We start from the raw sequence: 14,922 nt of genomic DNA on the forward strand, positions 1-14,922 counted from the left end.
TCATGGGAGTTTCCCTTGTATCCAGTTTCTACCTGTTCTCTAGGCATCTCTTTCAGTACTTTCCCAATCTACCCACCCCCTCAACTTGATCCCTCAGGTTCCTATCTCCATCCACCCCCAGTTCACCCAGATCTTTTTTTTTTCATTTTTTAATTTAATTTAGAAACAAGCTTGCTTCACACTTCAATCCCAGCTCCCTCTCCCTCCACTCCTCCCTGCCCCCCACTGATTGGGGAGGTCCTTCTGTGTATATGTTTGTCTTATTGGTTGATAAATAAAGTACTGTTGGCCAATAGGGAAGCAAGTTAGGTGGAACTAGGAGAGGAGGATTCATAAGGCCAGCATCCTCAGTAAGATAAGTCCTTATAAAAATATATAGATTAATAATTATGGTTGATATTTAAAACTGAGCTAGCAAATAGGAAATCCTAGTCATTGGCCAGCAGCATTGGAACTAATATAAGACTCTGTGTATTATTTAGGGGCCTTAAAGTGGCAGCAGAACCCAGGCAGATGGCGGAAAGAGTTATTGTTACAAATGGCACCCATGTGGTTTTATGAACTTCCACATAAAAACTTCACAAAAACTTAAAAAGGGATTTTAGAAACAAAAATTCACATGCCAATCCCAGCTCCCTCTCCCTCCCCTCCTCCATCTCCCCCACCAAACCCTCAACTCCCATCCCACCCTAACCCTAACCCTAACCCTAACCCTAACCCTAACCCTAACCCTCTGCTCCCTAGGGAGGGTGAAGCCCTCCATGGGGGATCTCTAAAGTCTGTCATATCATCCCAGGCAGGGCCTAGATTCTCCCCCATGTGTCCAGGCTGAGACAGCATATCTCCATGTGGAATGGGCTCCCAATGTCCCCTCACATGCTAGGGATAAATACTGATCTACTACTCAAGGCTGCATAAATTGCTGAGGCCTCCTCACTGACCCCCGAGTTCAGGGGTTCTGGGTCAGTCCCATGCTGGCCTCACAGCCACCCAGATCTTTTATATTTACCCTTCCCAGGGAGACTATGCACTGCCCCACCCCAACCTTTCTTTCTACCTAGCCTCTCTGAGTCTGTGGATTACAGCATGGTTATCCTTTACTTTATAGTTAATATCCAATTATGAGTGTATACATACCATGTTTTCTTTCTGGTTTTAGTTACCTTACTCAGGATAATTTTTTTCCTAGTTCCACCCATTTGCCTTCAAATTTCCAGATGTCATCATTTTTAACAGCTCTATAATACTGCATTGTGTAAATGTACCACATTTTCCACATCCATTCTTCAGTTGGGGGACATCTAAGTTTTTGTGGCTATTACAAATAAAGCTGTCATGAATATAGTTGAGCAAGTGTTCTTTTGGTATGATTGAGCATCCTTTGGTTATATGCCCATGAGTGGTATCACAGGATCTTGAGGTAGATTGATTCCCAATTTTCTAAGAAACTGCCATATTGATTTCCAAAGTGGCTTAAAGTGGGAAATTACCAATATGGAACCAAGTAGAAATATAAGGGTATTTAATAGGGAAAAGCCTTACTTACAGAGCAACCTAGCCAGTCGGCGCAGCAGCAGTCTGTACAGCAAGCAGAAAAGTGAAACTGAAATTGAAAACCAGCCACCTGAAACTCTCGCTCTACGTCACCCTGACCACGCCCTTGCAGGCGTGATCAGACACACCTGTAGCCAGCCTCTAACTAGGCATGGCTACAGGTTCCCCTACAATTCCCCTTTTAGTCTAAAAGAGGATTAAAACTTAACAGTGTAAATTATCCAAAATTAACAATCATAAAGGTGAAATATAGGAAGATACAACAATCTGCTTATGTCACATCCTAACTATTTTAACTAAACCGTAAAGTCATCTGAAAGAGGTGTCCAAGCCTGAACACCTCCTTCCAATCTCAACCATAAACAATAGGAAGCTATCGCTAACTAGGCATATACAGTATCCTAAGTGACAACAATGGGGAAAGGGGGCATAACATCCTCCAAGTTATTTCTGCTGAAATGGGACGACGATAGCCTTGTGGGGTCCTGTAGGAAGAAAATGTTAGTATAGTGAAAGTCTTGAATGAATTGTATCCAGTCCATGTTAGATGGGATTTGCTTGATTGAAGATCTCCCTTGAAATTCTCAACTTCATTGAAGTCAGTACCCGAAGCTCTGGCAGGAGTGTCAGTTGAAATGGTGCAAGCTGGATCCAGTGCAGTCGAGGAGGTGTGGCCGGAAGTGACATAGCAAGGAGACTCATATTTAGCAAGGAGACAAAGGAAGTGTTCCCTTTTTCCCCTTCCTCCTCCAGCGGCGCCATGTGAAACACTGGCAAGAGTGGGTGCCAGTGGAAGGCATCCTCTATAAGATAAATCTTATAAAATATATAGATTTATGATAATTAAGACTGAGCTAGCAGATGAGAATCCTAGTCATTGGCCAAGCAGCTTTGAACCTAATACAAGTCTCTCTGTGTATTAATTTGAGCCCTAACTTGGGCGACTGGCGTAAAGCACACATGTGGCGGTGGGGCATGGCAGCATTTTGCAGAAAGATTTATCGTAACAGTGGCTGCACAAGTTTGCTCTACAATCGGCAACTGAGGAGTGTTCCCCTTGTTCCATATTCTCTCTAGCATAAGCTGCATTTGTGGTGCTGATCTTAGTCATTCTGACAGGTGCAAGATGGAATCTGAGTCATTTTGATTTTCATTTCCCTGGTGGCTAAGGATGTTGAACTTTTAAGTATTTCTCTGGCATTTGACAGTCTTCTGTTGAGAATTCTCTGTTTAGGTCTGGACTTGAGTTTTGGGAAGTGTGATAGATATGGATCTCTTTGCATTCATATACCTACCAACGTCTAGGTTTGCCAGCACCATTTGTTGAAGATGTTTTCTTTTTTTTATTGTATGCTACTGGCTTCTTTGTCAAAAATCCTTATCTTTTGGTGTGCGAATTTATGTCTGCCTCTTCAATTCTATTACTTTGATCAGTGTGTCTATTTTCATGCCAATACCATGCTGTTTTTACTACTATAGCTCAGTAGTAAAGCTTGAGATCAGGGATGGTGATACCTCTGGCAGTTATCTTATTGTACAGGATTGTTTTAGCAATCATGAGTCTTTTGTTTTTCATGTGAATTTGAGTATTGTTCTTTCCAGATCTGAAAAGAATTGTGTTGCAATTCTGATGGGGATTGCATTGAATCTGTAGATTGCTTTTGATACGTTTTCCAATTTTTACTATGTGAAACCTACCAATCTATGGGAGGTCTTTCCATCTTCAGGTATCTTCTCCAATTTCTTTCTTCAAAGTTCTTGTTATGTAGGTCTTTTACTTGCTTGGTCAGTCTTACACCAAAAATTTTTTTTTTATATTATTTGTGGCTATTTGTGGCTAGATAATGATTAAAATTGACTTAGTTATAAAATATCTTGTTTTATCCATCTATGATGATTGAAAGTTTTGCTGGGTATAGTAGTCTGGGCTGGCATCCATGGTCTCTTAGAGACATCTCTCCAGGATTTTCTGGCTTTAAGATTCTCCATTGAGAAGTTGGGTGTAAAACTGATTGGTCTGCCTTTGGACATTACTTGACCCTGTTCCTTTGAAGCTTTTAATATTCTTTCTTTATTCTATATGCATAGTGTTTTATTTTTATATGGCAAGGGAATTTTTTTTTCTGGTCAAGTCTATTTTGTGTTCTGTAAGATTCTTGTACCTTTATAGGTATGTCCTTCTTTAGGTTGGAAAAATTTCTTCTATGATTTTGTTCAATATATTTTCTGGGACTTCAAGCTGGGATTCTCCTTCTTTTATTCCTATCATTCTTAGGTATGGTCTTTTTATAGAGTCCCAGATTTCCTGGATGTTTTGTGTTAGGAATCTTTTTAGACTTAAATTTTCTTTGACCAGTGAATCTATTTCCTCTATTGTATCTTTTACGTCTGAAATTCTCTCTTCAGTTCTTGTACTCTGCTGGTGATGCTTGTATCTGTAGTTCCTGTTCACTTACCCAGGTTTTCCCTTTCCAGAATTCCCTCAGTCTGTGTTTTCTTTATTGCTTCTATTTCCATTTTTAGATCTTGAACAGTTTTGTTTCTGTCAACTGTTGTCTGTTTTTATTTCATTTTCTTGACATTCTTAAAGAGATTTTTTGATTTCTTCCAATTTTTTGGTTGTCTTTTCTTCCACTTTTTTCATTTCTTTAAGGACCTCTATCATCTCCATAAATTTACTTTTAAGGCCATCTCCTTGTGTTTCAGTTGCATGGGAATATTCAGGTCTTGCTGTTGTATGATAGAAAGGTTCTAGTGGTGATATTTTGCCCTTTCTGTTATTGACTGTTCTTACCCTGGCATTTAGGCATCTGGATATGGGATGATTACAGGTCTATGTGTTTGTTGGATGGGTGTTTTGTTCCTTGGTTTCTGTTTTCTCTTTGATCTTTTGGCCTAAGTGGCCAATGGTTCTGGTGGCTGGTGAGTCTTCAGGTCTATTAGGATGCCTCTGCTGAGGTCTTTGGGGCCTTGGGTCCCTTCATCCATCTGGTCTAACCTCTGGTAAAGCTGAAATCTACTTGGATCTCTAGATCTGGACTGACCCCCAGTAAAGCCTGAGTGTTTTTCTGGAATACCCAGTACCAGCCTGGCTTCTGGTAGAGGTGCTGGGGTTGGTGTGGACTTTGTCTAGGCATAGAGAGACTGTCGGAGTTCTGGGGGAAGAGCTACTTGTGGACTGGTGAGGGTGGTTGTGGCTGATGTGGTCTGTGCTTCAGTGGCAGAAGTCCACTGGGGTTCAGGGCAGGGCCTAGTAGCAGTTAGGCCAGGAATTAGCTGGGATGGCATTGGTCTGGGGAACGTTCTCAGGGGACAGTATCTGGGGAGGGGTACAGTTCTGCTGGCACGTGGGTCATTCACCCATTCTGTCTTGTGCGGCCTAGTCCTGCTTGGCAGAAATCTTCTGGGGTTTTGGGGAGGACCCAGCAGTGGGACCATGGACTAGCAACATAGGCTTGGGTAAGGGGCAGAATCCAGAGACAAGTACTGTTCTGCTGGTGGGTGAATCACTCACCCTTTCTGGCTGGTGTGGTTTGTGCCTCATCGGCAGAAGTCTATTGGGACTTACTCTTAAAGTTTCTGCCAACATCTTATTTGGTTTAGAATTTGGTATCTATGAATAGATGTGTGATAAACACTATACATAAACACTGTATATACCACTAATTGGAAGCAGCATTGCAGGATATGTATTCATACTGTGAACCCAGGGATTGCATTATTTACTGGAAAAACCTGTTTGGAGTTGTGGTATGGCTCAGCCCCAGCACATACCTTTGATCCGAGGTATTTCTTCTTGAATATTGTAAGCAGGATTAAGTCAGGAGGTAGAACAATCAACCAGCTGACAGAAAGTGAACATAGAGGATTGAGGGAAAAAAACATAGAGAGTAAGGAGAATCAGGAGGATGGACAGAGAGACACACGGGAAGTAGAAGGGAGGGACATTTCTGTTTGAGGAGGGTTTTTTGTTTTTGTTTTTTGAGACAGGGTTTCTCTGTGGCTTTGGAGGCTGTCCTGGAACTAGCTCTTGTAGACCAGGCTGGTCTCAAACTCACAGATTGAGGAGGTTTTTTAATACGACGTAGAAGGAGTGAGGTATTTGGGGCCCAAAATGGTGGGCAGAACTCAGGCGGCTGGCGGAAAGAGCCCACGTGGCAGTAGGGCTTGGGTGGCTTTTGGTGGAAAGATTTATCATAACAGTGAGGCATCTGGGTCATTGACTGAGGAGGAAGGTCAGCAGGATGCTTTCTCTGTCCCTCTGATCTAGCAGTCTTTCATGGCTCCAGCATTTTTATTGGTAAAATCAAATGACTGAGATTCTGTTAGCAACAGACCAGTTTTGTTAAGGATTTGTATGTATTACTGTGAATCGTAAGGACTTTAAGAACAATGATTATAATTTGTTAATGCACCATTTCTGAGAAGATGTCATTGAACCTCCGTCAAAGTCATATTACTATATATGTACATACAAATTAGGTGATTTTATGTAGTTGTTACAGTAAATGGTTTCCATTTTCCTGGGAAATAGGCATTAGTTGTATTACCTGGAAGTATGTGAACTGAGAATGATAAAGATCTGGGTATGCGTGGAGGGTGGTCCCAATAACAAGCAGTAGTTCAAATTTGTGGAGAGATGAGCTGATGTAGCCCGTAAATCCCAAGCACCAAATCTTCAGAAGTGCTTCCAGGTCAAAAAGAACTGTGAAAGCCACCTAGAGAAACAAGGAGACACCGAGATAAGACTACATATTCCCAATTTCCTCACATGTGTATCAAAAGTGAGTTCCAGCCACTATATATAAACCAAAAAGCCCCATAAGGTCAAGAATGGACATTATATATTTAAAATTTTTATGTCTATGTATGTACATGCATATGTGCACATGAGTGTGGTTGCCTGCAGAGATCTCCCTACAGCTTGAGCTTTAGGCAGTGTGAACTGTGGATGTAGATGCTGGGAACTGAACTCTCGTCTTCTGAAAGCACAGCCAGAGTTCTTAGCCACTGAGTTATCTCTCCAGCCCTAAGAGTTTTAAGAAAGATGTGCTTGAAACAAATCAGTTAAAGCATAAGAGACCAAAGCTACATTAGGTAATTCCAGAATTATCATTGATTCATCTAGCCTTTGAGGTATATAACAAGCAGAAAAATTGAGAATTTCTATCAAGTAAAAAATTTGTATATGTAAATTTACATATTTTGAAAATCTTTCACAAAAATTCCAATAACTTGATACTAAAAAAAAATATAATACTACGAAGTGCACATACATGGTAGCAGGTAATGGAATTCTTTGCCTACTCTGAGGGTGATATTTCTCATTTTATATAAAAAGGTTATAATTAGAATTAAAACAGGAAATACTATATTAACTTGTAACTAAAGGGCATGAGATTGAATGTTGGGATTAGTCATAAATTTACAGTTCTCAGCACACAGTGTAAAATTATTAGAAATTAAATCCCTTTTCTCTAGGCCATTACTGAATATCAAAAAGGATTTTATTTCACTCATATTTGGAAAATGTAGAGAAATGGAATCATAGTAATAACATATTAAGAAATGGAATACTAGAAGCAATGCAGATCATTAATTTAGATATGCAGAAGGATTTAAGCTATTTTTGGAGGCTACAATGTCTGTAGTTCCACTTGTTTTCTATTTATGTCAGACATTACCATTCTGTGAACACTCAAAAAGGCAAAACATTTTAATTTCTAACTACATTCTAAATACTATCCTTATCCCCACAGATAAGCGTGGTTCTCATTTCTCACCAAAGATGCTTCTATCTATGGCAGAGACCATTACAGAGATCTACAACTAGTCAAAATGCAGAAAATGACTGAAAGAGATTTCCACCCCCAACTGCCACATCTAGAACATAACCCCACACTGAAGGTTCAGAGAACATTGCAGAAGAGATGATGGGAAGACTGTAAGAGTCGTCAGCAATTGCCTAACATTTGTTTAGCTTTCAAGACTTTAGGACAGTCAGGTCTCTCTCCCCCATTTAGCCTTAAACTTCAGCATTCTGGCATTACAAGTGTGTGATACCTTGCCTATTTTATTGAGGGTTTTGTACATATAACTAGATTTCCACACTTGGCATTATGGGAGAGAGCACAAAGACCAGATTTGTATGTTTTAAAGTTTGGAAAGTAAAAGATCATTTCCCAAACATTTATAATAAACCATTTGCCTCCCAGGAATGCCATAAGGCTGTTCTCGTCCAAAAATTTTGATCGACAATAGCACAATCAGATGTAATGCTTTTCAAGCATTAATGTGTGTATTGATCTCTTGGAGATAATTTCTTGGAGATAGCTTTAACTTCTTCTAGATTTTCCAGATCTGCAAGTTTTATTTCTGCATAGAACTGATTCCTTCAAGAATTCAGAGACATTTAAAAAAAATCTAATATCCTGTTAAATCAACACCTTGGATGTTTCTAGCCCCAGGAAACACTGTAAAGTTTGGGTTTTAGCTTCATGTCAAGATAAACAATTTTACATAAAGTTCAGAACACCTTTAAAGGGGCAAGGTGAAAATGGAGGGGTGTCCATTTCCATTTGAGGGTTGCACTTCTTGCTACCATTGAAGTGCAGACTTCTTTGTCTTGCTGATCAAATGCAGCCAAATTTACATTAGTACTCATTCTTTGGGAAAACTGTACCTTTCTCAAAGATATTAAACCATACTAAAAATGATTTAGCAAACTATTATATGATTCCATGACCTATATTCTTGTCAATTTTTCTTCTTGAATTCCCAATTCTGGATTCTTCTGAGATTAAATACTTACCTTTAAATTGATTTGTCAATTGCCACAGGCTAACACTGTAGTTTTTTTGACAAACACTACTAACTCCTAAATGTAATGAATTATATATATATAGTATATATATATATATCATATATATATTTATTTATCACAGATTGGCCTCTCATTGTCTGATCATAATTTTCAGAAGATTAGCTAAACTAATTATTTATTTTAGTATGTGTTGTGAGGTTTGGCAGAGAATTTAAATCCAGAGGTATATCTCCAGTACTTAGAAGTATCCAGGAGGCAAGCTGTGAGAGCTCCTTGCCATGAGCAATTCAAAAAATATTTTTCAATTTTCATAGTAGTTAGGGTATGGTAGAATTTTCTAGATCATTGCTATTGGTCACAAAAACTGAAGTCAAGAAGTAGTTTGAATGTGTGTGTGTGTGTGTGTGTGTGTGTGTGTGTAGTAGTAGTAGTAGTAGTAGTAGTAGTAGTAGACATCCAACCATCACTTTAGCTCTTAGCTCTCCAGTATGGTGGTCCTTTGCTGGACTGATGGTATGGTGGGTTATCATCAGAGTGCTCTGCTATCATAGTCAGTTGTGTGGATCTCTTGTGCCCTTCATCTCTCTCTCCATCTCATGCCCAATAACTTGGGACTCTTTCCATCAAGGCTATAAGATGCGGCTTATTGTTCTTGGGCTGGGACCACAAGCCCACATGAATCTTTTCACTGTGTAATTTATTCAGTCTGTTGTATTGTGAACATCATTGTAGGACTCTCTATCTGTGACTACTTTTAAATAGAAGTTTACCTTCTTAAAAACTAAGATGAACTTCGTAATAACTTTACAATAATATTTTTGCTGCATTTCTTGAAAATACTTTAAAAATGAATGGAAAACATTTCCTTCTTTCTTCTTCTTCTTTTTACCCCCCCTCCCCCCAGACAGGGTTTCTCTGTGGCTTTAGAGGCTGTCCTGGAACTAGCTCTTGTAGACCAAGCTGGTCCTGAATTCACAGAGATCCGCCTGCCTCTGCCTCCCGAGGGCTGGGATTAAAGGCGTGTGCCACCAACGCCCGGCTTTCTTTCTTCTTTTTATGTTTAATGTTTTTTATTTTTTCCATTTTTTATTTACATTAGAAGCAAGATTGTTTTACATGTCAATCCCAGTTCCCTCTCCCTCTCCACCTCCCCTGCCCCCAACTAACTCCCTACTTATCCCATACCCTTTCTGCTCCCCAGGCAGGGTGAGGCCTTCCATGGGGGATATTGTTAAAAAACTTATTTATCTAGAAACATTTAAACTTATGGGTGTTTTGCCTGAATGTATGCTTTTGCACTATATGTATTCCATGTACCCATGGATGTCAGAAAGGGCATTGGATTTCCTGGAACTGGAGTAACAGAAAGTTGTGAGCTACTGTGTAGGTACTGGTAATGGAACCCAGGTCCCTTGAAGGGCAGCCAGTGCTCTTAACTATTGAGCAATCTCACTAGTCCCTACATTTCTTTCTTGCTTTTACTTTGAAGCAGCACTGCCCACAGTTTCTGTGCATGAACATAGGTGTAAAAATGCCATAGAAAGCATGTGGAGGTCACTCAGAGTACAATTTTGATGTCAGTCTTGGCTTCTCACCTTGTTTGAGACATGGTCCTTTGTTTTTGCCACTGTATATGACAGACTGGCTAGCCCATCCACTTTTGGAGATCCTCCAGCTGATGGTGACCATGTGAGAGGAGCTGTAGTTAGCAAAGGAGCTTATGGAATACAATCATCAAATAGCAAAGCTATAATGGGTACATTCTGGAGAGGCAAAATCCCAGGGCAGTGGGTAGGGATTGTCTTTACAATACCCATTGCTTCTGCTGTGCCTTATCCTGCTTTCTGCTACCATGTTCCTACTGTATTTGGCATGGTGGGATTACTACATAGAAGATACTCCCAGCAGATACAATATAGTGTGAATGTTTAATGGGGAAGATCCCATTCCTCACTGGGCATTTTACTTGAAGATCATAAAGAAGTTGGTTTTTATAAGAGCAATGACACTTAGTTGGATTGAGGATTTAATTGAACTTTCTGAGTCAACCTAAAAGATACAGGTGGTTAAGACTATTAGTGAAGATGATTAGGAAAATGATTTAGGTTGCTGTGCCAATTGCTCCAATGAGAGATAAAAAAGACAGTAATAAGAGTTAAATGTGAGATTTACTGAGGATGGAAATTAAAAACTAGGAAGTTTCATGCAATATAGATCCATGAATTCTGACTGAACAACAACAACAACAAAAAAACCACCACAGGCTGATGATTAAAGAAAGCAATTACACCCCTATACCCAAAGCTAGGTCTGAGTTACTTGGTTATGTAGCTTACATAATTAATCACAGGTTTCAGTATGCTCCTTGGAAAAAAACAAAGTTGTGGAAGGAAATTAAATGACCTTAGCCATTCTGACAGGAGTAAGATGGTATCTCAGAGTTGTTTTGATTTGCATTTCCCTGATGGCTAAGAATGTTGAACACTTTCTTATGTGTCTTTCAGCCATTTTAGATTCCTCTATTGAGAATTGTCTATTTAGTTCTGTACCCCATTTTTTAATTGGATTGTTTGGTGTTTTGGAGAATAGCTTCTTGAGTTCTTTGTATATTTTGGAGATCAGCCCTCTGTCAGATGTGGGGTTGGTGAATATCTTTTCCCAGTCTGTGGGCTGTCGTTTTGTCTTGCTGACTATGTCCTTTGCCTTACAGAAGCTTCTCAGTTTCAGGAGGTCCCATTTATTAATTGTTGATCTCAGTGTCTGTGCTACTGGTGTTATGTTCAGGAAGTGGTCTCCTGTACCGATTAATTCAAGGGTATTTCCCACTTTATCTTCTAGTAGGTTCAGTGTGGCTGGGTTTATGTTGAGGTCTTTGATCCATTTTGACTTAAGTTTTGTGCAGGGCGAAAGGCTTGGGTCTATCTGTAGTCTTCTACAGGTTTGCATCCAGTTATTGTGTGTAAAGAATAGAGAAAAATAGATATTTAGCTAGACCACCTGAGTAACATTTTGTACAGTAGAAATAGGATAGGAATTTGCTACACCGAAACTGAAAACAGCTGCCTTCCAGTACAAAGAAATTGGCTGAAATATATTTGACACCTAGTAAAGTTAGAGAGATCTGAACCATAAGGTTCTCACATTTGTACAAAGCACTTTACCCAGTGATGTATCTCCTAGTTCTCCTATTTTTTTTATCTCCTTTTCCAGTGAATCTTTTGCAGTTTTGTTTCTAATCGCTACTTTATTTGAATTTGAGAACCATGGATATGTATATACTTATATGTTCTGAATATCTCTGTTGTCTTCCTTCATAGAGCAATTATTTTTCTTTTTGGACTCCCAAATGCCACAAGTAAATTTCCAGACCTCTTAGAGGTGATTTCACTTCCTTTGGAGAATGCATGATCTGCTGGATTGTCTCAAGCTGTAAGCAATACAATTCCACAAGGGAGGAGGACAAATATAAGGAGATTTATTTGGGCTCACAGTTCTGTTTCAAAGTGTAGGGGCTGCACCTCTTGTTGGCCTTGCTGGCAGTGTCCCAAAGTGGTACAATATTACTTGGAAAGATATGAGAAGCACAAATGAACACATATTTTTCATTGTCAAAAGGATTGTATTGTATTTGTTCTCAGGCTAGTATATATTTTGCCCAAATAATGTGCAATTGAACTCATGTGGCTAGTAGGTTAAACAGCCAGATGAAGGACAATTTTGGAAGGATGAAAATTAACTGATTAGAAAATGATACACTTAATGTAAAAGGAAAAAATAGAAACTGTACGACTCTTAATTCAAAGATTATACCTGAACCATTTATGGGTGACAAATTATAAAAGACTGCATTTTACCTGCACCTGTGGAGATGAAGCAGGGCTAGACTATCTTTTTCAATTTCACATGGAGGTTTCTGGTCCTTGGTACTGTGTACAACCTCCCTTGTCAGAGGTCCATAAGAGAGCTTGGTCTAATCCTTTATGTGGGCTTATTATTTGTTCTTACTTCTTGGGGTCTACACCTTTCCATATGTCATAGCCTCCAAGCAATAGATATTACTGTTCATTCTGTAACAACGGAAAGCTTTCCCAGTCTCTGTTATCAAGCCATGAAGGTTTAGTGGTTCTACTTGTCCTTGACCCAGAATGCATTGCCATTATATTTCTGGTCAACAAGAAGTGAATCTTTTTAGAGGTCCATAATGTTTAGAGCTCAGACCTGTTCTGTGAGTGAGATGTGCTGGAAGCAGAAGGGCCTTCGTAAAGCATAAACTTGTTTTGCCACCTTCTAGAGAGCTTTCTTTTCTGGAGTAAATTCTGGATCCTCCAAAGCCATTTGCTCTTGCAATAATTCTTAGAATGAAAATAAGTAAAATGAATCATTTATTTTAGTTCTAACAAATTCTGACACCTCTCTTAGAGTAAATTAATCAGGGGAAATGATAAAATCATGAAAGTAATCACTGCATAGCAGTAACCTTTGACATTATCCTTAAGTTTAATTTCATTTTCTGAGAAAATTTTAATTAGATAAATTTCTTCTGACAATTATTTTTATATATTTATAAAATATTTGAACATTATCATGGATTTCATCAGTATTAGGAACATTATTGGTGTTAGATAAAATAGCACCACTACAATGATAAGCTGAACTATTTAGCCATTTATTTCAAAATTTTCTCTTGAACTATCTGGTGCACTGAGTGTACACCAGAGACTTGGGGCTATAATTGGTTGTCTATGACAATGAGATGATTCATGTGGTTGACTGTGTCAGAAATTCCAACTGTGAACACTGGCTGATATTTCAATCCCAAACACTGTAAGAACTATGATGTCCAAACTCAAGTGAGCTTTTGTTTTGGTTTGCATCCAGAATGACCCGATAGGCTCCTGTTTTGAACTCTTGTTTCCCAGCATATGGCACTGGTTTTATGTTGTGGAGCTTTTACTGGGAGCCTTGCTGAAGTAATAGGTTACCAGGAGTGGGCCTTTGAAGGTTATACCGTCCTGATTCTGACCTATGCTCTCTGTTTTCTGGTTTATGGTTATATGGAGAACTGTTGGTATGGGTTCCCCACAGAATTGGCTGTTCCCACAGTCACGTTTTCCCCATCACCAAAATCTGAAATTTTTTGAGCTGTGAGCCAAAATAAATACATCTTTATACAGAGATTTCATTGTTGTTACCCAAATGTTTATTGAGTTTATAAATTTTTTATTGTTTTGTTGCATGTTTCAATAATACTTTTTAATTTTTCTCAAAGATCTTGTATATATTTTGTGAAATGTATACCTATACATCCTTCAGTATTTTTTGTATAAATTATCTTGAATTAAATTTTCATTAATTGTGATATAGAAATATAATGGATTTTGTATGCTAATACCATATACAACAACCTTACTGTAAATTCTTACTTCTTAAAACATGCCTACAGATTTCTTTGGAATTTTTACACTGACAAATATATCACTTGAAACCTTTTTGTGTTCTCTTCTCTGATTTCTCTTCTTTTTTCCCTGTCTTTATTTCTCTTTTCTAATGATTACTTCTAGGCTTTCTTTTCCACTTTTGTTGTTCTATTTTGGGTTCCAGGGAAATACCGAACAGAAACAGTGACAGTAGACACACATAGCTCACTTCTATCTTGACATGAATGCTCACCATTCATCCTTGTTGTTTGTAGGTTTTCATAGATACCTTTATCATGTTAATAAAGATTACTGCTCTTGGTGGTTTGCCAAGGGCTCTTCTCACAAATAGTTAAGCAATTTTAAATATCCAAGATACTTGACTTTATATTTAAAAAATTTTAAAGACTACTAAGTCTTACATTATATAACTTTCATAGAAACCAAGGCAGCCAATAAAAGCAAAGCTAAAACATAAGCTGCACTCATAGAGAGGCCCTGCAGTTCACCAGATAACTGAAAAAAAGCCAGGGCCACTTATTAGGGAGGCAAGAAAATAGAAGATGAAAAAAGTTAATTCTCCACAGTAATCAAGACCAGGCATAGGAATCTAAAATGATTTCTTATATATGGATGATAAAATTGAAAATCTGAATGACCATAAATTTAGCATGAAATGAAGCTGTTCATACAATCTGGTAGGGATATAAATTGGCAGAATAAGTGTTTTCAAGTACAGTTAGCAAAGTTGAATATGATTGTATCCCATACTCTAGCAGTTTCTAGCAAAGATATATGCTCTGAAGAAAAGAAACAAACAAACATTCCCCATGTGGCATGAAATCAGAGATGAGTTTGTTTAGAGAAGAACTGTATCTTATGGCAAAAGATCAAAAGCAAAGCCACTGAAAATTACAATGCCATTATCCATGGAACAAATAAGCAGACAGTACTGGGATCAACAGGAGTATTTTTTAAAAGGTCACAATGGATGAAAGAGAAAACCAAACTGTTTGTAGATATTTGATATTCTTATAAGACATACATTGGACTAATGGTTATACTTCTCTGGAGAATACATAGAAGAATAAGATCAAATGACACACAGGGGTTTCTTACTGTCTATAC

The 14,922-nt window shown here is 38.5% G+C and overlaps 1 protein-coding gene across 1 annotated transcript in view; it reads right to left on the bottom strand.

Annotated features, from left to right (window-relative positions):
- Positions 1-14,922, bottom strand: part of LOC118239709 (sodium leak channel non-selective protein-like) — a 153,023-nt gene that overhangs the window by 38,573 nt on the left and 99,528 nt on the right. The window contains exon 11 of the mRNA XM_035453125.1: positions 6,105-6,272. Coding sequence (XP_035309016.1) covers positions 6,105-6,272 — 168 coding nt within the window. The remainder of the gene's footprint in view (positions 1-6,104; positions 6,273-14,922) is intronic.

This window comes from Cricetulus griseus (assembly GCF_003668045.3).
Source record: "Cricetulus griseus strain 17A/GY chromosome 1 unlocalized genomic scaffold, alternate assembly CriGri-PICRH-1.0 chr1_1, whole genome shotgun sequence".
Taxonomy (NCBI): Eukaryota; Metazoa; Chordata; class Mammalia; order Rodentia; family Cricetidae; genus Cricetulus; species Cricetulus griseus.